This window comes from Triturus cristatus, chromosome 7 (assembly GCF_964204655.1).
Source record: "Triturus cristatus chromosome 7, aTriCri1.1, whole genome shotgun sequence".
In the NCBI taxonomy this organism is placed as follows: Eukaryota; Metazoa; Chordata; class Amphibia; order Caudata; family Salamandridae; genus Triturus; species Triturus cristatus.
Window position 1 is genome coordinate 274,111,128 of NC_140590.1, and position 24,739 is coordinate 274,135,866.

Here is a 24,739-nt window from a genome sequence, read left to right on the forward strand (position 1 = left end):
CTTGTAACAAATGCAGCAGCAGTGCTTCACACTAGCACCCCCTACAACATTATCCCCCTGTAACAAAAGCAGCAGCAGTGCTTCACACTAGCACCCCCTACAACATTATCCCCCTGTAACAAAAGCAGCAGCAGTGCTTCACACTAGCACCCTCCTACAATATTATCCCCCTGTAACAAAAGCAGCAGCAGTCCTTCACACTAGCACCCCCCCTACAATATTATCCCCCTGTAACAAAAGCGGCAGCAGTGCTTCACACTAGCCCCCCTACAATATTATCTCCCTGCAACAAAAGCAGCAGCAGTGCTTCACACTAGCACCCCCTACAATATTATCCCCCTGTAACAAAAGCAGCAGCAGTGCTTCACACTAGCACCCCCCTACAATATTATCCCCCTGTAACAAAAGCGGCAGCAGTGCTTCACACTAGCACCCCCTACAATATTATCCCCCTGCAACAAAAGCGGCAGCAGTGCTTCACACTAGCACCCCCTACAATATTATCCCCCTGTAACAAAAGCAGCAGCAGTGCTTCACACTAGCACCCCCCTACAACATTATCCCCCTGCAACAAAAGCAGCAGCAGTGCTTCACACTAGCACCCCCCTACAATATTATCCCCCTGTAACAAAAGCAGCAGCAGTGCTTCACACTAGCACCCCCTACAATATTATCCCCTGTAACAAAAGCAGCAGTAGTCCTTCACACTAGCACCCCCCCTACAACATTATCCCCCTGTAAAAAAAAACAGCAGCAGTGCTTCACACTAGCACCCCCATACATTATCCCCCTGTAACAAAAGCAGCAGCAGTGCTTCACACTAGCACACCCTACAACATTATCCCCCTGTAACAAAAGCAGCAGCAGTGCTTCACAGTAGCACCCCCTCCAATATTATCCCCCTGCAACAAAAGCGGCAGCAGTGCTTCACACTAGCACCCCCTACAACATTATCCCCCTGTAACAAAAGCGGCAGCAGTGCTTCACACTAGCACCCCCTACAACATTATCCCCCTGTAACAAAAGCAGCAGCAGTGCTTCACACTAGCACCCCGCTACAATATTATCCCCCTGCAACAAAAGCGGCAGCAGTGCTTCACACTAGCACCCCCTACAACATTATCCCCCTGTAACAGAAGCGGCAGCAGTGCTTCACACTAGCACCCCCTACAACATTATCCCCCTGTAACAAAAGCAGCAGCAGTGCTTCACACTAGCACCCCGCTACAATATTATCCCCCTGTAACAAAAGCAGCAGCAGTGTTTCACACTAGCACCCCCATACAATATTATCCCCCTGTAACAAAAGCAGCAGCAGTGCTTCACACTAGCACCCCGCTACAATATTATCCCCTGTAACAAAAGTAGCAGCAGTGCTTCACACTAGCACCCCCTCTACAATATTATCCCCTGTAACAAAAGCAGCAGCAGTGCTTCACACTAGCACCCCCCTACAATATTATCCCCCTGCAACAAAAGCAGCAGCAGTACTTCACACTAGCAGCCCCCCTACAATATTATCCCCCTGCAACAAAAGCAGTAGCAGTGCTTCACACTAGCACCCCCCTACAATATTATCCCCTGTAACAAAAGCAGCAGCAGTGCTTCACACTAGCACACCGCTACAACATTATCCCCTGTAACAAAAGCAGCAGCAGTGCTTCACACTAGCACCCCCTACAACATTATCCCCTGTAACAAAAGCAGCAGCAGTGCTTCACACTAGCACCCCCCTACAATATTATCCCCCTGTAACAAAAGCAGCAGCAGTGCTTCACACTAGCACCCCCCTACAATATTATCCCCTGTAACAAAAGCAGCAGCAGTGCTTCACACTAGCACCCCCTACAATATTATCCCCTGTAACAAAAGCAGCAGCAGTGCTTCACACTAGCCCCCCTACAATATTATCCCCCTGCAACAAAAGCAGTAGCAGTCCTTCACACTAGCACCCCCTACAACATTATACCCCTGTAACAAAAGCAGCAGCAGTGCTTCACACTAGCACCCCCTACAACATTATCCCCCTGTAACAAAAGCAGCAGCAGTGCTTCACACTAGCACCCCCTACAACATTATACCCCTGTAACAAAAGCAGCAGCAGCGCTTCACACTAGCACCCCCATACAATATTATCCCCCTGTAACAAAAGCAGCAGCAGTGCTTCACACTAGCAGCCCCCTACAATATTATCCCCCAGTAACAAAAGCAGCAGCTGCGCTTCACACTAGCACCCCCCTCCAATATTATCCCCCTTTAACAAAAGCAGCAGCAGTGCTTCACACTAGCAGCCCCCTACAATATTATCCCCCAGTAACAAAAGCAGCAGCAGTGCTTCATACTAGCAGCCCCCCTACAATATTATCCCCCTGTAACAAAAGCAGCAGCAGTGCTTCACACTAGCAGCCCCCTACAATATTATCCCCCTGTAACAAAAGCAGCAGCAGTGCTTCACACTAGCAGCCCCCTACAATATTATCCCCCAGTAACAAAAGCAGCAGCTGCGCTTCACACTAGCACCCCCCTCCAATATTATCCCCCTTTAACAAAAGCAGCAGCAGTGCTTCACACTAGCAGCCCCCTACAATATTATCCCCCAGTAACAAAAGCAGCAGCAGTACTTCACACTAGCAGCCCCCATACAATATTATCCCCCTGTAACAAAAGCAGCAGCAGTGCTTCACACTAGCACCCCCCTACAACATTATCCCCCTGTAACAAAAGCAGCAGCAGTGCTTCACACTAGCACCCCCCTACAATATTATCCCCCTGTAACAAAAGCGGCAGCAGTGCTTCACACTAGCACCCCCTACAACATTATCCCCCTGTAACAAAAGCAGCAGCAGTGCTTCACACTAGCACCCCCCTACAATATTATCCCCCTGTAACAAAAGCGGCAGCAGTGCTTCACACTAGCACCCCGCTACAATATTATCCCCCTGTAACAAAAGCGGCAGCAGTGCTTCACACTAGCACCCCGCTACAATATTATCCCCCTGTAACAAAAGTAGCAGCAGTGCTTCACACTAGCACCCCCTCTACAATATTATCCCCTGTAACAAAAGCAGCAGCAGTGCTTCACACTAGCACCCCCCTACAATATTATCCCCCTGCAACAAAAGCAGCAGCAGTACTTCACACTAGCAGCCCCCCCTACAATATTATCCCCCTGTAACAAAAGCAGCAGCAGTCCTTCACACTAGCACCCCCGTACAACATTATCCCCCTGTAACAAAAGCAGCAGCAGTGCTTCACACTAGCCCCCCTACAACATTATCCCCTGTAACAAAAGCAGCAGCAGTGCTTCACACTAGCACCCCCCTACAATATTATCCCCCTGTAACAAAAGCAGCAGTAGTGCTTCACACTAGCACCCCCCTACAACATTATCCCCCTGTAACAAAAGCAGCAGCAGTGCTTCACACTAGCCCCCCTACAATATTATCCCCCTGCAACAAAAGCAGTAGCAGTCCTTCACACTAGCACCCCCTACAACATTATACCCCTGTAACAAAAGCAGCAGAAGTTCTTAACACTAGCACCCCCTACAACATTATCCCCCAGTAACAAAAGCAGCAGCAGTGCTTCACACTAGCCCCCCTACAATATTATCCCCCTGCAACAAAAGCAGCAGCAGTGCTTCACACTAGCACCCCTACAACATTATCCCCCTGTAACAAATCAGCAGCAGTGCTTCACACTAGCCCCCCTACAACATTATACCCCTGTAACAAAAGCAGCAGCAGCGCTTCACACTAGCACCCCCATACAATATTATCCCCCTGTAACAAAAGCAGCAGCAGTGCTTCACACTAGCAGCCCCCTACAATATTATCCCCCAGTAACAAAAGCAGCAGCAGCGCTTCACACTAGCACCCCCCTCCAATATTATCCCCCTTTAACAAAAGCAGCAGCAGTGCTTCACACTAGCAGCCCCCTGCAATATTATCCCCCAGTAACAAAAGCAGCAGCAGTGCTTCATACTAGCAGCCCCCCCTACAATATTATCCCCCTGTAACAAAAGCAGCAGCAGTGCTTCACACTAGCAGCCCCCTACAATATTATCCCCCAGTAACAAAAGCAGCAGCAGTGCTTCACACTAGCACCCCCTACAACATTATACCCCTGTAACAAAAGCAGCAGCAGTGCTTCACACTAGCCCCCCATACAATATTATCCCCCTTCAACAAAAGCAGCTGCAGTACTTCACACTAGCAGCCCCCATACAATATTATCCCCCTGCAGCAAAAGCAGCAGCAGTGCTTCACACTAGCACCGCCCTACAATATTATCCCCCTTCAACAAAAGCAGCAGCAGTACTTCACACTAGCAGCCCCCCATACAATATTATCCCCCTGCAGCAAAAGCAGCAGCAGTGCTTCACACTAGCACACCCTACAATATTATCCCCCTGCAACAAAAGTGGCAGCAGTGCTTCACACTAGCACCCCCTACTATATTATCCCCCTGTAACAAAAGCAGCAGCGCTTCACACTAGCACCCGCTACAATATTATCCCTCAGTAACAAAAGCAGCAGCAGTGCTTCACACTAGCACCCCCTACAACATTATCCCCCTGTAACAAAAGCAGCAGCAGTGATTCACAATAGCACCCCCCTACAATATTATCCCCAGTAACAAAAGCAGCAGCAGTGCTTCACACTAGCACCCCGCTACAATATTATCCCCCTGTAACAAAAGCAGCAGCAGTGCTTCACACTAGCACCCCCATACAATATTATCCCCCTGTAACAAAAGCGGCAGCAGTGCTTCACACTAGCACCCCGCTACAATATTATCCCCCTTTAACAAAAGCAGCAGCAGTGCTTCACACTAGCCCCCCCCATACAATTTTATCCCCCTGTAACAAAAGTGGCAGCAGTGCTTCACACTAGCACCCCCTACAACATTATACCCCTGTAACAAAAGCGGCAGCAGTGCTTCACACTAGCACCCCCATACAATATTATCCCCCTGTAACAAAAGCGGCAGCAGTGCTTCACACTAGCACCCCCTACAACATTATCCCCCTGTAACAAAAGCAGCAGCAGTGCTTCACAATAGCACCCCCCTACAATATTATCCCCCTGTAACAAAAGCAGCAGCAGTGTTTCACACTAGCACCCCAATACAATATTATCCCCCTGTAACAAAAGCGGCAGCAGTGCTTCACACTAGCACCCCCTACAATATTATCCCCAGTAACAAAAGCAGCAGCAGTGCTTCACACTAGCACCCCGCTACAATATTATCCCCCTGTAACAAAAGCAGCAGCAGTGCTTCACACTAGCACCCCCATACAATATTATGCCCCTGTAACAAAAGCGGCAGCAGTGCTTCACACTAGCACCCCGCTACAATATTATCCCCCTGTAACAAAAGCAGCAGCAGTGCTTCACACTAGCACCCCCTTACAATATTATCCCCCTGTAACAAAAGCGGCAGCAGTGCTTCACACTAGCACCCCGCTACAATATTATCCCTCTGTAACAAAAGCGGCAGCAGCGCTTCACACTAGAATCCCCCCTGCAATATGAGCCCCCCTGTAACAAAAGCAGCAGCAGCGCTTCACACTAGCACCCCTACCTGGGGCTGGAGCTTCCCAGTAGCAACTCCCCTGCCCCCAGGGCCAGTCGAGAGGATTCTAGTCAAGGCTGGTTTCTGTTTCCAGTCCGGCCGTGTGCAACCCGACATACTAGGGTCATAAGAGTGTGATCATACAAAGTGCACCACAGCACATAGACGGATCTGCTCCCCAGCTCTCCCAGCACCTTGAGACCCTCACCGGTGAGAAGTTGCGCTTTTCCAACCTTTGATTTAATGATGCATTGAAAGTGAGTAAGCTACAAGCAGAAATGTTTAGCACCACATAATGGGGCAGGGGGAGTTTGGGGCCAGTGTGACTACAAGGATTATAAGACATCCTACCTGGGTGAGATGTGAAGTACAGAGCCATTGTGCCATGTGATTTTTAGCAGCCTTATAGGACTCCAAACAGCAGTTTCATCTGACTGTCATCACATGACTGACTTTTTTTTGACTGACTACACATGGGTAAGGGGGGATTATAAGGATTTGTAACAGTGTTGTGATGTCATCAGTAGTATAAAAGGACAATGTGACCAGCAGGTTCATTAGAAAACATAAAGAGACAACATGGTGGACAGTGTGTCCAGGAGGATAATGGGACATTGCAAAGTGGGGGTTTGAATCACTTTCCCCATGAGGGCTATGTCACATACCATGTGTGGGCAAAGGGGGATTTACTACCAGGATCATGCAGCGTCACACAGTGGGATCTGATGGGAACCATACAGAAGGGAAAAATGGCAATGTGACTAGCAGGAATACGTCACATCATAAGGCAACGCCAAAGAGCTATGTGACCTGTGTTAATATGATGACCGTGGCAGCTATCAAAGGGCGGTGCAACCGACATATTTTATGACATCCAGGGTGGGACTGGGACAGAAAATAGGCACGGGAACCAAAATTAAAGTGGCCCTCATTAGTGAATTAGATAGCTAAACAAGTGGCCCATGTTTGCAAATTGGGGCAGTTCTGAAATTGTAAAGACACGCTGTATAAGTGTTTTGCAAGGTATGGAAGAGTGCATGGATTTGAACGTTTTGCAAGCAATGTTTGTTTTAGTATCAGAGAAATCAACAGTAAAAACCGGCTCTCCAGACCATAAAACCAGCCCACGGGGGCCAAAAACACTGCCCACAAACTTTTCAGACCAGTCCCTCAGGCACTGCCTGATTGGCCGATAGGCCAGTCCGACCCTGATGACATCGCATAGGAGACCTAAATGGCAATGTGTCAAGTAGTTTGATGCTACTTCACAAACGGAGCTCATGTGCACGAATGACCAGCGAGATCATGTGACATCATGGGCATCATTTAGTGGGGTTCAAAGTCAAGTTCACCAGAAAGGGTGATACAGCATCCCATTGGGAGTTACGGCTAAGGTGGTCATCAGTGTCGCATAACAGTTCGAAGGTGCCTCAAGGACAATAAGGCCATCAAGGTAAAGTGATTCAGCACAGCATGATCAAAGGCCAGAGTGTACAGAAGGATCCTATGACATCACACGGCTGGAGGGCGTTAAGCATTGTGACCAGCAGGATCATCTTGTGTTTTGCTGTGTTATGTTAGCAGGTTTTATGAAACACATACATACGCCGACAAGACGGTACCTTCTCACTGAATGACTACCTCTGAAAACTGAGACCCACACAGGGCTCGAGTCGGGGTACCACGCGGGTGGACGGCGTCCCCCCACTTATTTTACCGGATTTTTACTGGGTGGATGCCGTCCCCCCTGCCCAAAAGCTGGAATTTCAATTATGGCGTTACTTGCCCGCAAGGCCGCCCCGTTCATCTCCCTTTACCGAGTGACTCGAGAGATCCCTGCGATTGTAATTTTACCTGCATTATTACTATTATAATATTATGCATAACGCAAAGCAAGGAGAGTTGTAAAACCAGGACTGGCTGTCATCACCCACATGACAGTGGAAAACTTGAGAGCTTGATAGCTGGAGCAAATGGAGCCACACATTCACTCTTTGGCCTCTCCGTGTCATGATCGGAGCTCATTCAGAACGCTGCTAACACGCTGGCTTCTCAGATGCAATCGCATCTAAGGGGTGAGCGAGGGGAGGCAATGAGTCTGATGGTGCAAGCCACCTTTCGTGACGTCACTTCCTGTTGTGACGTCACTTCCGGTGACACCACCTAACTTGGAGCGTCCCCCCACTTCTTTTTTTAGGACTTGTGCCCTGGACCCACACAATCGATCCAGAAACCTATTCAGCAAAATAGATGAGTTTTTAAGGGCTTTCTGAGATGGCATACATTTCCAGATTCACTTAGTTTTATAGGAAGTAAAGTCCTCAATTCAGCTGCGCAAACTGAGAAAGCCCGGGACCCTCCCACCTCCTTTAATATGTCTGTATTTGGGTACGGCTAGACCCATTTTGTCAGTTGATCCTAGGTTTGTCCTGACAATACTTATTATAAATTTTCTTCTGAGAAATCTAGGTACTCTTTGTTATATGGCCGGATGGGCTATACATGGAGGCATACCTTAAAGAGGTTTTTCTATTGATAGCCAACGTATAGCTGCTGTAATCGGGGAGACATGCTCATTCCAGCATAGACCTGCTGTCAGCGTCAGATCAATATCATTTTGTAGTCTTTGTAACTTGCTAACAGCATCTTACGTACTCCCAAATATGTGATGTTGGCAAAATCAATCCAGGAGAGGACCACTGCCACGGAGATTTGTGTTTTTTGTGAAACATTCTGGTAACAATAGATTTTCTTCAGCAGGCAAAGATGATAAATGCCCTTAGTTTCCACTTCGTTGTTTTGTGTCTCCAGGGATAGGTTGCAGTCCATCCAAATGCCTAGGCTCTTATCCTTGGCTGAGTGTTGGGCATGAGCCTGGGTCAGGCGACCGGAGCTCTTTTGGCTACGTTGTTAGCGGCACTTCTTTCAGCATGACCACCAGAGATGCATCAGTGCCCCGTTGAGACATATTCCTTCTAGCCCTACAATCACACATGTCTTCCCATATAAAGGAGACCCTCGGTTGATATACACTGTTGTTCTTACAGGTCTTACAGTGTCAGCATGCTGTACCGGAACACCTCCTACCAACCTCCATACCCGATGGTGCTGCCAGGCTGCAGTTTCTCATGTCCGCTGCATCGGTTCATCGAGCTGACGGAGCCCATCATCCCTGAGGACTGGGGCAAGGAGTGCCACCGGGCGGATGCCACCGACTACAGACCAGGTGATGCCACATACAAGCATTACTGGTCACAGGATTCTAGTTTAGATCTAATGAGGGTGGACTACTGCTGTCCCACAGAGAGCAGCGGCCATTGTCGAGGTAGGTCGCAATTTGCGACCTATTAGGAATCGCAGCCATCACAGGGATGGTGGACTGCTAAGGTCAGCAGACCACCATGTCTTTGATAAAGCAATATTTTTCTTTAATTGCAGCACCTTTTTTTTCTAAAGGAAAACGGGATGCATTTCAAAAGAAAAAAATGAAACTTTGCAGTTTAATTTTTTAAGAGTAGACAGTGATCTGAACGACCACTGCCGGCTCTTAAAACATATTTTTATATATTCACAAAGGTTCCTCTCCCACAGGGACCTTTTACCCTTTGAGAATGGGTTACCACCAATTTTAAACTGGTGGTAGTGTATTACTGTTTTGTGACTGGAATCCGGTCACAAAATAGTAATACCATACCGATTCAGTATTTGGAAGTGACACTCTAAACACGCCCCTTCCAAATACTGAATCGCAAATGCAAAATATGATTCAGTAACAAGTTACCGAATCGCATTTTTCAGTCGCAAACAGTCCGATTCTGTGAATTTGGCCTTTGTGACCCGAAAAATGCTTTGTACATATGGCCCTAGATTACTTGGGTCATCACATTACGACTGAGGGGATCAAACCTAAGTTTTCACTGGTGCAGGCTAATCAGGATGCTGTTCCGCCCAAAGATAAAGATTCACTTCTGTCTTTTTTAGGGGTTAGTGAGTACTACTCGAGACTTATTGAGGGGTTTGCTTTTATTGTGCGGCTGTTAAGTGCTTTACTTTAAAAAGGTGCAAAATTTAACTAGGATGAGGCTGCTGAAGAAGCATTCTCTAGAATCAAAAAAATGATTACATCTGCTCATGCCCTTTCCTCTTTTGACTAACCCTGGGCGTAGTCCGCGAAGTAGCACTTCGCGAAGCTACGCAAAGTGCAGTTCGCACTACGCGAGCTATGCGTAGCACTTCGCAAACTGCGTAGTACCTTGTTCGCACTGTGCCAGATGTCGTTTTCAATGATTGCACAGTGCGGACAAGCAACCGGCAATGTGCAATCATTGAAAATGGCATCTTGCACAGTGCGAGCTGTAGTTTTCTGCTGCTCGAGTAGATTTTTACTCGAGCGGCAGCTTTCTCAACGCGAACTGGTAGTTTCTCATCGCGAGCAGTCGCAAGCATACCCGACCACTCGCAATGAGAAACCTGACCTCCTCGCATTGGGAATCTCGCCGGGAGGTTTATTTTCCATGCTCGCGATCGCCAACTTGATGTTGCTGATCGCGAACAAGGAAAAAGTCTCGCCGGGATGTCATTTTGCTTGCTCGCGGTCGCCAACTTGACGTTGAGGACCGCGAGCAAGCAAAAAATTACCGCAGCACTACGCAACACTACGCTACGCGTGTTCGCACTGTGCTACGTGCAGTTCGCATAGTGCGAAGTAGCGCGAACTTCGCAAACTACGCGAGCGTAGCGTAGTGCTTTGCCCAGGCTTACTTTTGACTCAGAGAGTAAGTGTTTTCTGACGGTAGATGCCAGTCTAGTCGGTTTGGGTGCACTTCTTTCACAATAGGTGAATGGAAAGGAGCAGACTGTAGCATTTGCTTACTGCTGTTTGACACAGTCAGAGACTAACTACTGCACCATTGAGCGTGAAGCTCTTGCCTGCTGTAGGCAGTGACAGCTCCTTCATAGGGGCGTTTGGGCGTCGCCCCACTAATTTCTTCTCCAGAGCACATGCAGTTGTCAGGGAAATAATCATTCAACTGCACTAGCTACTTACTTTAAAACAAATTCCGCCCGCGGCAGTCAGCTGCGCTGCTGTCTCAGCCACGGGCATTACGTTATGCATGTGTCACTTAGCCCGGCACCGGCAGCAAGCTTAGGGGGTGGGGTTAGTCGGACTAAGCCAGAGGGAGGCAGGCAGCTATGCGCATGTTGGGTTGGCCGGGTGCCTTTCCCCGGCCAGCCCGACATGCGCAATTTTAGAATTCCCTGCCTTTAAAATGAAGGAGCCGGGGGTTGGGAGGGGTTTGAAGCCGCAGCCCACCGGTCTCCCGAGGAGCGGCGAGTTGTTCTGCCCCAGGCCAATCCAAGCGCTGCTTTAGCAGCGCTTGGATTAGCTGCTTCAGTGGCTGCGTGCGATTCTAGGAAGAGAACTTTGAGCCCCGAGTTGGAATTGGCTCGGAGCATGTGTGGACATTTTCACCAATCACTGCATGGCTTTATTGTAAAGCTGTGCAGTGATTGGTCATTTGCTTCCCCCTAGCTCAGCCTCTCTCTGGACTGCTCCCTCCTGTGCGTGCATGTTATGCCCGTTTCTGATTGAGGGAGTGGAGCGAGAGAAAGTCGGGAGGCGCACTCAAGAGAGCTGAGCTCCGCCTGACCTCTTGCCCGGGATGCCCGAGCCCTGAGGCTGATGCGGCATCGCGGAAATTACGGTAGTGTGTGCATCCAATCACTTGATTAGCAATGGCACTGTCTGGCAGCCGGGCCCTCTGCAGGCACCTGGTTTCGTTTAGTCCGACCTACTAGACGACGAGTCACAAGTGAGTGAGTTACTATAAGTATTAGTTATGTTTTTTTGTTGTTGTATTGTCAGTTGTTGTAATATATCTATGCAACATGTTCATGCGAGCGGCGGTACTTTAGTGTGCACTGCAGTCATGGCCGTAGTGCAGTGCACACGACTCAAGTGGCATAGATACCCTCTCCAAAGTAGGCAGCTCAGTCAGCTGTGCTGCGGCCAGGACACCGATACCGCCATGATTCCGATGGGTCAAAATTATTTAGTGCGACGTAGTGCGCACTGTGCATGTGCAGCAGGGTTCATGGGCCAAGAATGAACCCTGCTGCACACTAGGCCGCACGAAAAAACATTGAAGCAGAGACTCGAACCTGGCTGGTTCTTCAGTCCTGTTTACTCGACGTATGATTAAATTATTATGGACTTTGCGATGTCCACACGGCACATGCTCATCCTGCAGGACTGCCAGCCAGCGCTCATGACAAAGCCAGCAGCAGCCGCCCGTAGCTCTTGAACAGTCGCATTCCCACTATAAAAATTAACAGTCTTTGAAGTGCAGAGTGATTCTCTGGCAGAGTCACTCTGCACTTCAAAGAGTGTTAATGTTTATATGGCGTCGGAAATGCAAAAGTACTGGTCTGGTGCAGTCTGCAGACAGCTAGGCCCGCCCTGCTGGAGCCTGGATGGCATGCAGCTGCGTATGCTTTAGAGGTGTAGGGCCCAGCTAGGCCCTGCGCACCTCTGAAGCATACACAGCAGTCAGGGACCCTCTGGAAGTAAAGCAGTGCTTTGAAAAATAAGTATGTATAATGTAGTTCTGCATGAGTTAGTTTTTTTTGCCATGACTGCAGGTTCAGGAGGAAACTGTATAAATATATTTATCATGGCTAAGCACGGTATCTAAGCAGCGAATGCTTTCTGTCGTTCGTGTCCAGATGGTCACTCAGATGCCGGACAGAATGATTGCATCAGTTATAGAGCTGTCACTTTCTCCAGGCACGAAAATTCAAGTGCTACGCTGTGCATCCGGAAGGAGTAAAATTGTTTTTTAAAAGGCTTTGTTGCTGGGAGGCTTTGTTTTAATAGTGTACATAATGGGTGGATTATACCGTGCTGCCTGTGTGTTACTACAGAAGCGTTATCCAGGCAATATAAAAGCTGCGCCATTGCTTAGCAGCAGTAAAGTTGTCTCATGGAAAACAGGAGCACCACGCGCGGAAGGTAGGGGTGAAGGAGCAGGCCTTGAGCTGGAATGGGCAGTAGATAAAGATGGATTAAACACGCCCATCTGACAAGCGCCAATAGTAAGGTCGAGTGCAAAAGCTGATCATGGAAAAAAGTGGATGTGCCTTTAGTTCAAGTGGAAAGGAAAGACCGAATTGCAGTGATAAGCGGAGTGTGTGTGTTTAAGGAGCCCTCACAGAGGATGAATGCTGGCCGAGCACGAGACTTTAGCAAACTCGAATTTGCAGCGTGCATGGTGTATAAGAAATGTTATGTTTCTGAAGTTTTTCCCTGCCACGCACCTCTGAAAATCATACATGCAGCGTGCCAGCAGTGCCTAGCTTCAGAGACTGAACATTTGTAGATAGAAATGTTTCTGAAGCTATGCCCTGCTGGCACGCAGCGTATATGCTTCTCAGAGAGAGGTGCACAGAGAGTTTGCCGGCTCTATTCTGCAGTCTTGCCCTGATGACCTCCATAAACAGAATTTTTTGAATACCGTTCTCTTGACATTTCTTTTTAATGTGGGAGACTAGTCTATTACAGAGATTTTGCAGAGTAAAGGTGTTTAGTAATGTTTAATGTAATAAGTGCATTTTCACAATTGCTTTCTTACCTTCTTGCTTGCCCAAATTTGCTTGAAAATGCACCATTTGCCCACTCTTTTTTCAAAATGTTATCAGGGGGAAAACCCCCTCGAACCCTCCTTAGGTTGTTCGAGCCTGCTCGCTCCGCATGCTCGCCGGGGTCCACTCAGACACTAAGTTTACACCCCACCACTTTCAAATGTCATGGTGGCTGTAAGGCTGTGGAAAAGTTTAAGCCTTTTTTGTGGTGCTCAAGAATTTGAGATTTACACTGACCAGAAGCCTTTGATATCCATGCTAGATGGGAATGGCACGGGTAAGGCTTCTTCGAAGTTAGTCAGGCCATTAGCACATCTCCAGGAGTTTTCATTTATCATTAATTACATTCCCGGTGGTAAGAACAGGAGGGCGGACTGTTTGTCAAGATGTCAAGAAAACATTTAGAGCTAGATTCTACAGCTGATCAAGAGGAAGATGTTGAATGTGTGGTGGCCTTTTTGGATTACATGTTGAAGGACGAGGGAGCAGTCTCTAAAATGGACTGGCTGAAGACATTGGACTCAGATGTAGTTTTGAAAAAAGTTCTTACGTTTATCAAGAATTGTTGGCCCAAAGAGAGGAATTTGGATTCTAATATTAAACCTTTTGATAAGGTTTCTGAGGAATTGTCAATGGTCATCCCACGCATCAGGATATTTTTGATCCCCTTCCCGGCTTTCATTTGGGCCTTGTTGATTGGTTTAGCTCACAAGGGCCATTTGGATATCAGTGGTGCGTGCAAGACTTTTAAACAGTATTACTTGTGGCCTTCAATCGATTCTTAGGAGATCAAGTGGTTAAACTTGTGTGACATTTTCTTCATTCTGATAAGCATTGGAAGACCTTTGAGTTTCCTTTGCATGTGGTGTCGTTACCTGAGAATCCTTGGAATAAGACAGCCGTAGACGGTCCATTGAGGCTGAGGGGCCATGCCCCTCCACCTTTTGTCCCTCACGAACAGTGTTTGTCAGGCTGAACAAAGGTCTGCCTGACAGACACAGTTAATTTTCAGGTCAGGCAGCCAGGAGCCAGACATGCGCCAAATGCGCAGGCTCCTGGCTGCCTGAGCTGAACTTTGCTGGGCTGAGGAAGTCACAGCTCATGTGGGTGTGACCTCCTCAGCTCAGCAAAGAACCCTGAGGCCTCCCCCACAGTGATGAGGGGTAGCGTCACTGATTGCCTCACACCCGGGTGCTTTCGTTTTAAGTCTGAAGCGCCCAGGGTCGAGAGTCAATCAGTGGCTCCTCATCACAGAGTGGGGTGGGATCAGCAGTCTCACTGACCCCATCCCACTCTGTGATGATGTTGTGATTTGAGTTTGCTGCAGCTCCCACTACAGCTTTGGTGATTACATTTTTGAAAAAAGTATTCCAGGCTGAAGGTGTCCCTTCTGTTCTGGTTACACATAATGGAACGCATTTCACCTCTGCTTCCATGAGACAGTTTGTTGGATTAAATCACGCTAGTCATCTGCGTGTAGCTTTGTACTCTCTCCATCTCAACAGTTTGGTGGGGAGAATTAATAGATTCTGGAAGGAGGGTATTCAGACCACTTTAGCTACTGGTCTGGATATGGAGAATTTTCTGAGACAAAAGATATGTGTGTATTCCATTACACAACATAGCACCATTGGAGTTTCTCCTTATAAGTCTCTGAGAAAACATATCCTCAGGTCTAATTTGTGTCCAGATCGGTTGAAGATTAAGGGCCTAATTACGATGGCGGTTGTACCGCAACCGAAGACTTGTTGGTTTTAGTCCGACCGCCATCTACTGGTTCAGTCTGACCAATGCATTACAATGTGTGCGGTCGGAGGGACTGATCGAAGCCTTCCATCGGGCTCATGGAGACTGTTGGGCGGTCGGAAATTCACCATAATCCCTTAAGGATGGCATTTCCGCCGTTGGGATTATGATGTGGGTTTTCGACAGCCATTCCATGTCGGCCTTTCCAACATGGAAAGGCTGTCGGAAAGCGACATTGGGGGCCCCTAGCAGGGCCCCCGTCCCTCCGTAGCCTCCTTGGCCTCTGCATTTGGGCCTGGCTAGCACCTATGGTGCTCCCCTAAACATCACTGCTCCATGTTGCTGGGACCGTGGAGTGCCTGCCACACGGTGCAGGGATGTTCACAAACTTCCATTTTTCAATGGGAGCTTGTGCTGCGGACTTTTTCTGTGACCGCACAAGTCCCCATTGACAAATGGAAGTTTCCGGTTCCGTCTCTGAAACAGATCACTGACAAAATATTGTGTTCCCAAAATATCGGGACATAAATATCGATGTCAAAAATATCGACATCCTATCTTCAAAATGGTAAGTACTAAGATATCGAAAAAAATATATAGTTGTTAAAAATATATATTTTTTTTAAATGTATAAAAAATAACGTAAAATACATTAAATAATACATATGACTTAAACATTTTTTTAGAATTATTAGAAAATGTTAACAATTAGAAGTATTAAATATAATGTAAAAATAAATTAAACATACATATAATATATATATTTTCTTAATAATAATTTAAAAATAATTATTTTAATAAATTATAAAATGTTAGAAATATGTTAAAAATGATAGACATATATATATATATATATATATATATACAGACATTTAAAAATAAATATATATATGTATTATAAATTTAAATATTAAAATATTTATTAGTTTCTAAAACTACATGTTACACTACATTAAGTGCAACAGTAGGGAAAATGTTGGATAGCGGAGGTGAATAAATTACTATTCCCACTCCAGCGAGTGCAACAGTAGGGAAAGTGTTGGATAGCGGAGTGGAATAAATTAGTATTCCAACTCTAATGAATGCAACAGTAGGGAAAGTGTTGGATAGCGGAGACGTAAAAATTACTATTCCCACTCCAGTGAGTGCAACAGTAGGGAAAGTGTTGGATAGCATAGGGGTAAAAATTACTATTCCCACTCCAGGGAGTGCAACAGTAGGGCAAATGTTGGATAGCGAAGGGGAATAATTTACTATTCCCACTCCAGCGAGTGTAACAGTAGAGAAAATGTTGGATAAGCGAGGGATAAAAATGTAATATTCCCACTCCAGCGGTGCAACAGTAGGGAAAGTGTTGGATAGCAGAGAAGAATAATTTACTATTCCCACTCCAAAAAGTGCAACAGTAGGGAAAGTGTTGGATAGTGTAGGGGATAAAATTACTATTCCCATTCCATGGAGTGCAACAGTAGGGAAAGTGTTGGATAGCGGAGGGGTAAAAATTACTATTCCCACTCCAGCGAGTGCAACAGTAGGGAATGTGTTGGATAGCGTAGGGGAATAATTTACTATTCCCACTCCAGGGAGTGCAACAATAGGGAAAGTGTTGTATAGCTGAGGGGAATATTTTACTATTCCCACTCCAATTAGTGTAACATTAGGGAAAGTGTTGGATAGCGAAGGGGATAAAACCAAAGATTACAATTATTGAACCTAAATCCCCAAACAAAATAAATACAAAATAATGACCAAAACTATTTATCAATTAATAAAGGAATATTAATGATCAACTACTGATTAATTAATTTTAAATAAATTACTTTCCCCCCTCTCCCCCAATAAACAGCAAAACACACGCCTAAATATATTTACACAATTTCCATAACTAATTTTACATTAATTAATGAATAACAATCAACAACAAATCAAAATGATTCCACAATTAGCATATTTAATATTTAATTAATTAATTAGCATTAATTAACACATAATTAATTAATTAGAAATAATTTACCTCCCACCATATTCCCCTATAATTGACACCACAAATGTTGTAAAACATGACACATTTAACATAATTAATTAACAATTAATTAATTGAGAACAATTAACAAGCAAAATAAAAACAATTAATAAAAATTAATTCACACAAAACTAGACAATAACATTAGAATCTTTTATATTAAAAATATTTTTAAATGTATTAACATTAAATTACTTCACACCCTACCCCCCTATCAACACACATCCCGCTCCTAAGATAATGAGACAATTCACATAATTACCAATTAATGAATAACTAACAACCAATTGATAAATAATTAATAATAAATTAATTACCACAACTAACAATACAAAGTATTAAATACATAAATAATAATTATTAAAATATATTAATTAATTAATTATAATTAAATTACTTTCCACCCTACTCCCCTATCAACCCACAACCCACTCCTAAAAAAATGACACAATTACCTATTAAATAATAATTAACAACCAATTAATAAATAATTAATAAATGAATTACCACAATTAATAATAAATATTAAATACATAAATATTAATTAATAGAAATATTAATTAATTAATTATTATTATATTACTATCCCCCTATTCCCCTATTAACCCACAACCTGCTACGGAACTAAAACGTAAAATGTAATTTAAAAAAAATAATTACTTCTACAAATTATTAATACATTATAATTAAATTACTTCCCACCCTATTCCCCTCTAAAACCACAACCTCCTACGGAACTAAAATGCTACATTTACTTAAAATAAAATTAATAACTTCTAAAAATGTAATACATATATTAAAAAACAAATGCAATACTTAGACACAAAAAAAACCCACATATTTATTTATTTTTATTTATTTTATTTTTAGAGTTTTCTATAGCGTGAACAAGACCCTGAGTAGGGTATCAGAGCTCTTTACAATACAGAGCAGTGTAAGTATAAAATAAGTATAAAAACATTTTGGCAAGGTTCGGCAGATAGCAAAAGTGATAATAGAGATGATTTGTTCGGTGCAGTGGGAACAAGTTCAAGTACGAGTATATCATAAAAGCGCTGGTGTCATCATCGGAAATACATACTAAAATACATAACAGAAACTAAAAAAACGATATTTTTAACAACGATATTGTTGCAAACGATATTAATGACTTTTGAAAATTTTTTAAACCATATTAATGACTTCGATATTGTTCAAGACAATATTACTTACCTTAGACTCAATATGCTTTACCACGACATTCTGACAGTTGATATTTTTGTATCCTGATATTTTGTACTCGATATTAGTGTAACTAAAAAAAAACCTCGATATTCTGACTGTTTACCCTCTGGAACAGTGTTGGTCGGAGGCAACTCTGACCAACATCGTAATGAGGCCCTAAGTCTTCTGCTGAGTTTGATGAAGATGAAATGCATAATAAGGTAACAAATTCTGTGTTGGCTCAGCAGAGACATTGCAAAGAGTATTTTGACAAAAAACATAATGTTAAGGAACTTGTTTTGAATATTGGTGATTAGGTACTTATTAAGAAACACTACAAAGTGAAGATAGGGGGAATCTCTATTTATATCATCCGTGAAAGTTTGTCAGAGTTTCCAAAGATGCTGTGCTGATCGATGGCAAAGGATGGTAAAGCAAACGACGTTTGGTGAAACTGATGTGGGAACAGGCTGACATTTTCTTAACTTTACGTGTAGGGTCTTTTGGCTCTCAGGTGTCTTTCGGTCAACTTGATGGTTCCTGATGGTTGCACACCACCGTGGAACATATTGTTCCTTCTGTGGAACCTTCCATCATGTCAAGTGCTGATTTTTCTTTGGAAGCTGGTTCCACTGGGCAATTTGTTCCCGCAGTGGAGCAATCTGACAGATCTGATTTGCCGCTCATTGTTCATTCCCATTGTGATGGGCTTGTTCGTAGTGAAGGTAGACCTGCTCGCAAAGTTAATCTAGCCGCAAGGTTTAAGGATTTTAGTATGCACTAGCTTCATTGCTTTCTTGTTATAATTGATCTATTCTCTTCTTTACTTTGGTTTTTGTGTCTGTTTTGCAAAGGGGAAGGTGATGTAATATTAGTCATAAAGATGTACTTATAGAATACTAGATATGCTAATGAACTTACCTCATCTACTTTTGTTATTTAATGGTAGTTCCACGTCCTGCCCTGACACTCCTGGAAGTTCTTAACTGGCAGCTGGTCAGTTTGCCGGGGACTCCTTTGTGGTAATCAGTGCAAGACGTAGGCTCCTGTAATTTCTAATAAACTTGAAGTTCTCCAGCCTTCTGTTGCCATCGTGCTCCTTCCACTATGGCGTATGACAACACTTTTGAATATGTGAGTTCAAACTACCAGTTGTACAAAACTATCACTTTTATTAAGTACTTCCCTGTGCAGAACTATAATGTGCCCTATTAATGTCAAAGCTCCCACATGTCAATTTTTTTTTTCATCTTTGAAGACACTTTATCATATCTTATGTAGTTTGTTGTTAGATTTACATAACTCATATTGTTTAGGGCTCTGCTCGTGCACGGGCTCTAAGATCCGAGCCTGACCCTGGGATCGGCGCTGCTCCCCCTGCTAATTTGCTGGGCCGCCCACCTCTGCCCAGAGCTATTGCGTGCCATGAGTAGAAGCATGGCATGTCATGCTTTGGCGGTGCCTAAGGCACAAGGCACTGATTGTAAAATCCGTACCAGTAAGTGATTGGTCAGCGCTGGGCACGCAGTGCGGCTTGCGTCACTCACACTCTCAGCCCTGGAACGTGAGCACGTGCTCCTTCCTCACTGTCAGTTCTGATTCTCTGTGTGCTCTGTTCTGCAGGAAGAGCCCTGATTGCCTTGTCGGTGACTTCGGTGATCCTGGGGCTGGCAACGCTGACGCTGGCAGTGCTGTACGGGAGACTCCGAAAACGCTACAGGACCATGTGAGAGGGTGAACATCTGAGACGCGGCACGCGACCGATCCGCGCACGGGGACAGGGTCGGTAGGGGCCGTGAAGGCTCAATGGCTCTACCTCTTCTCAGCCGGTCAGCGGGCCACACTTCCGCTACTATCTAAACGGCACCATTGTCAACGGTTATAAGGGTGTGCACCTTACTCACTCGGGATTCAGCAAATTCCTTTAATTTTACAAATACAATGAAATGTGTACATATTGATGAAACTAGGGCATGTGCTCTCAGCTTCGAAGGGAGAGCCGGACACTTGTACAAGATCTATGTCAACTTTTAATGATAAGATTATTAGGAGGCCGAGTATATCATGTATTGTGTTTTTTAACCGATTTGAGGCAATCGATTTTCCATAGCTAGAAAGCAAATCAGCAAATATGCCTGCAAAGCAAACAAGACTACAACGGTGTCCCCTGTATAAGAAGATAAAAGAAGATAAAAAGTTTAATTCTTAAACATATTATTTGTAAATAATAATAATGATAACAATAGTGTTAATAATAAGAAGACGAATAATGTCAAAGCCATAAAGTTTCGTTTACTAGTTGGACAGATCTATCTTAATATCTTCTTAGGTTCCTATTTGATGTTCTAGGAAAAGGCTAAAACCTTTCATAAAATATGTCATGAGATGTTGTAAACCAGTGGTTCTTAACACTTTGACTCCTGTGGACCTCATTGGATCATCATCGGGAATCCATGGCCCCCAAGCCAGTTCTACGATTTGTACGTGATGTGAGCTCAGCACATCTATGCTCCTCGGCACTGCATGTTTTAATATGAGAGAGACCACACAATAGTGTAAGATCCAGGTCATACTCATAAATCAGCAGAGAATGATGTGAAACCAGCAGACATGGAGGGGCGGAGCTGGTAGCAGGATCGACAGTGGCCTCAGGCAGACTCTGGTCGCCGATCGAGCTTGGTATGGGTAAAGCTGGAGACCAAGCAGGCCTTTGTATCACAAGGTGACAAAGACAGTGACAGCCTGAAGACCGGGTGCTCAATATGCCAGAGTATACGCTGCCTGCTGGTAAGTGCGTGTGGAAGTACATCTGCCATGCTGAAAAGTGCAGGCATGCCTCCTTTCCAATTCAAGTAGTGTAAGTGCACCACTGAAAAGTGCAGGCATGCCTCCTTTCCAATTCATGTAGTGAAAGTGCCCTGCTGAAAAGTGCAGGCATGCCTCCTTTCCAATTCAAGTAGTGTAAGTGCCCCACTGAAAAGTGCAGGCATGCCTCCTTTCCAATTCAAGTAGTGTAAGTACCCCGCTGAAAAGTGCAGGCATGCCTCCTTTCCAATTAAAGTAGTGTCAGTGCCCTGCTGAAAAGTGCAGGCATGCCTCCTTTCCAATTCAAGTAGTGTAAGTGCCCCACTGAAAAGTGCAGGCATGCCTCTTTTCCAATTCGAGTAGTGAAAGTGCCCTTCTGAAAAGTGCAGGCATGCCTCCTTTCCAATTCAAGTAGTGTAAGTGCCCCACTGAAAAGTGCAGGCATGCCTCCTTTCCAATTCAAGTATTGTAAGTGCCCCGCTAAAAAGTGCAGGCATGCCTCCTTTCCAATTAAAGTAGTGTAAGTGCCCCGCTGAAAAGTGCAGGCATGCCTCCTTTCCAATTAAAGTAGTGTCAGTGCCCCGCTGAAAAGTGCAGGCATGCCTCCTTTCCAATTAAAGTAGTTTAAGTGCCCTGCTGAAAAGTGCAGGCATGCCTCCTTTCCAATTCAAGTAGTGAAAGTGCCCTGCTGAAAAGTGCAGGCATGCCTCCTTTCCAATTAAAGTAGTGTCAGTGCCCCGCTGAAAAGTGCAGGCATGATTCCTTTCCAATTAAAGTAGTTTAAGTGCCCTGCTGAAAAGTGCAGGCATGCCTCCTTTTCAATTCAAGTAGTGAAAGTGCCGTGCTGAAAAGTGCTGGCATGCCTCCTTTCCAATTCAAGTAGTGTAAGTGCCCTGCTGAAAAGTGTGGGTATGCCTCTTTTCCTATACAAGCAGCGTAAGTGCTTTGAGTCTGTAAGTGCTTCCCACGTAAAGCACCGGATGTGAGAACGTGCAGCCTGGAGGGACCTTTTGGGCAGCCTAGCAGTGTGTGCATGCATAGATCACTGAGCAGGTAGAAACCTGGAACCATAAGTCAGCAGATGCATATAATTATCTAGAAAATTATGAGCAATTCAAAAGTATTTCCGTCAGAAGCTGACTGCTAGTTCAGGTCGGAGTGTGTTTGAATGCGAACAGTGACTGCGCGCATCCGCACATTCTCTGTCCTGAACTAGCAGTCGCGTCTGACTAAAAACGTTTTTTAAAAGCCTATGACTTTTTAACATAATTTTATTGATTTTATTAATAAATGTAACAAATACATTGGAGAGGCCTTATATTAGACTGCAAGTAAGCTTTATTGTGACTTTATGAAGCTATTATGCTTGTAGGAAGAACCATCTTTATACAGTTTTTTAGTTCAAAATGCTTATGATTATTGACAGTAAATACAGGTCATAAGGGCCCGTGAGCTCCCTCAGAAAGGGCTGCTGACCTCAGGGGTTCACAGACCTCGGCTTAAAAACACTATTTTAAACTGTCACAGATACTGCTGTTATTTAACAATAGGTACATTTATCTCTAACTTAATGGAACAGATACAAAACGAAAGTCTGCCTTTATTTTTAATACTGTAAATGAATTGTGTGTGGATATTTATTGTATGCCATTGTTTTTATGTACATCACTGGATTATACAAATAAATACATTGATTTAATTTGGGATCCAGATCATCTTTTAAAAACGTATTATTTTTTTATTTCATTTCTAAACATTACTCTAAACATGCCACTCTAAACATGCCACTCTAAACATTACTCTAAACATGCCACTCTAAACATGCCACTCTAAACATGGCACTCTAATCATGGCACTCTAAACATGCCACTCTAAACATGCCACTCTAAACTTGGCACTCTAAACATGCCACTCTAAACATGGCACTCTAAACATGCCACTCTAAACATGCCACTCAACGGCAGAATCAGACACTTGTTGTGGGGCCAATAATAATCACAAGCCCTCAAAGATGGGGCTCTTGGGATGTTCTTGTTTGGAGTATTTCTTAAGTACCGGTGTCAGGCCAGTTCTCTGGGGCCTGCACAACTCAGGGACAGAAAGAAAATCCTTTCAGCGCACACTTCTACTGTCCATGGAAATGCAGAGATCGGGTACTTCTGAGGGCTCCCTGAAAGGCCAAGGGCCTTCTTTTGAGGCTTAGACTTTTTGGGGGTGGTGAAGTCAAACAGTGAAGGCTTAATCTTGGAGGAGGTTGAGGGAGTGGGACTTCTGGATCAGCCTGCATATGTATGACTCGCAATAAATACATTATCCAATCTGTGTTATTCCTTTAGAAAAAGAAAAAAACGAACTTTTATTATCATTAAGGAAATGTGGCTAGTAACTTCAATACGTTTTCATGGCAATGACAGGCTTATCTGACTGTGTATCAGTTGAAGTGGACCCTAGACTTACAAACTAGAATAAGGTTTACATTTGCAGGGGTAATCTCTGATTGGCCAAGGACAGCGCCTGCTTTCAAGGGGTTATGGTATCATAGTTCCCACTCCAGGGAGTGCAACAGTAGGGCAAATGTTGGATAGCGAAGGGGAATAATTTACTATTCCCACTCCAGCGAGTGTAACAGTAGAGAAAATGTTGGATAAGCGAGGGATAAAAATGTAATATTCCCACTCCAGCGGTGCAACAGTAGGGAAAGTGTTGGATAGCAGAGAAGAATAATTTACTATTCCCACTCCAAAAAGTGCAACAGTAGGGAAAGTGTTGGATAGTGTAGGGGATAAAATTACTATTCCCATTCCATGGAGTGCAACAGTAGGGAAAGTGTTGGATAGCGGAGGGGTAAAAATTACTATTCCCACTCCAGCGAGTGCAACAGTAGGGAATGTGTTGGATAGCGTAGGGGAATAATTTACTATTCCCACTCCAGGGAGTGCAACAATAGGGAAAGTGTTGTATAGCTGAGGGGAATATTTTACTATTCCCACTCCAATTAGTGTAACATTAGGGAAAGTGTTGGATAGCGAAGGGGATAAAACCAAAGATTACAATTATTGAACCTAAATCCCCAAACAAAATAAATACAAAATAATGACCAAAACTATTTATCAATTAATAAAGGAATATTAATGATCAACTACTGATTAATTAATTTTAAATAAATTACTTTCCCCCCTCTCCCCCAATAAACAGCAAAACACACGCCTAAATATATTTACACAATTTCCATAACTAATTTTACATTAATTAATGAATAACAATCAACAACAAATCAAAATGATTCCACAATTAGCATATTTAATATTTAATTAATTAATTAGCATTAATTAACACATAATTAATTAATTAGAAATAATTTACCTCCCACCATATTCCCCTATAATTGACACCACAAATGTTGTAAAACATGACACATTTAACATAATTAATTAACAATTAATTAATTGAGAACAATTAACAAGCAAAATAAAAACAATTAATAAAAATTAATTCACACAAAACTAGACAATAACATTAGAATCTTTTATATTAAAAATATTTTTAAATGTATTAACATTAAATTACTTCCCACCCTACCCCCCTATCAACACACATCCCGCTCCTAAGATAATGAGACAATTCACATAATTACCAATTAATGAATAACTAACAACCAATTGATAAATAATTAATAATAAATTAATTACCACAACTAACAATACAAAGTATTAAATACATAAATAATAATTATTAAAATATATT

General features: G+C 44.0%; 1 protein-coding gene across 1 annotated transcript in view; it reads left to right on the forward strand.

Moving 5' to 3' along the window:
- The window catches only part of LOC146809396 (testicular acid phosphatase homolog), a 188,357-nt gene extending 165,697 nt beyond the window's left edge, over nt 1-22,660 (forward strand). Inside the window, exons 10-11 of the mRNA XM_085616225.1 lie at nt 8,625-8,803; nt 19,814-22,660. Coding sequence (XP_085472351.1) covers nt 8,625-8,803; nt 19,814-19,920 — 286 coding nt within the window. The 3' untranslated portion in view covers nt 19,921-22,660. The remainder of the gene's footprint in view (nt 1-8,624; nt 8,804-19,813) is intronic.
- Nucleotides 22,661-24,739: the final 2,079 nt, after the last annotated feature.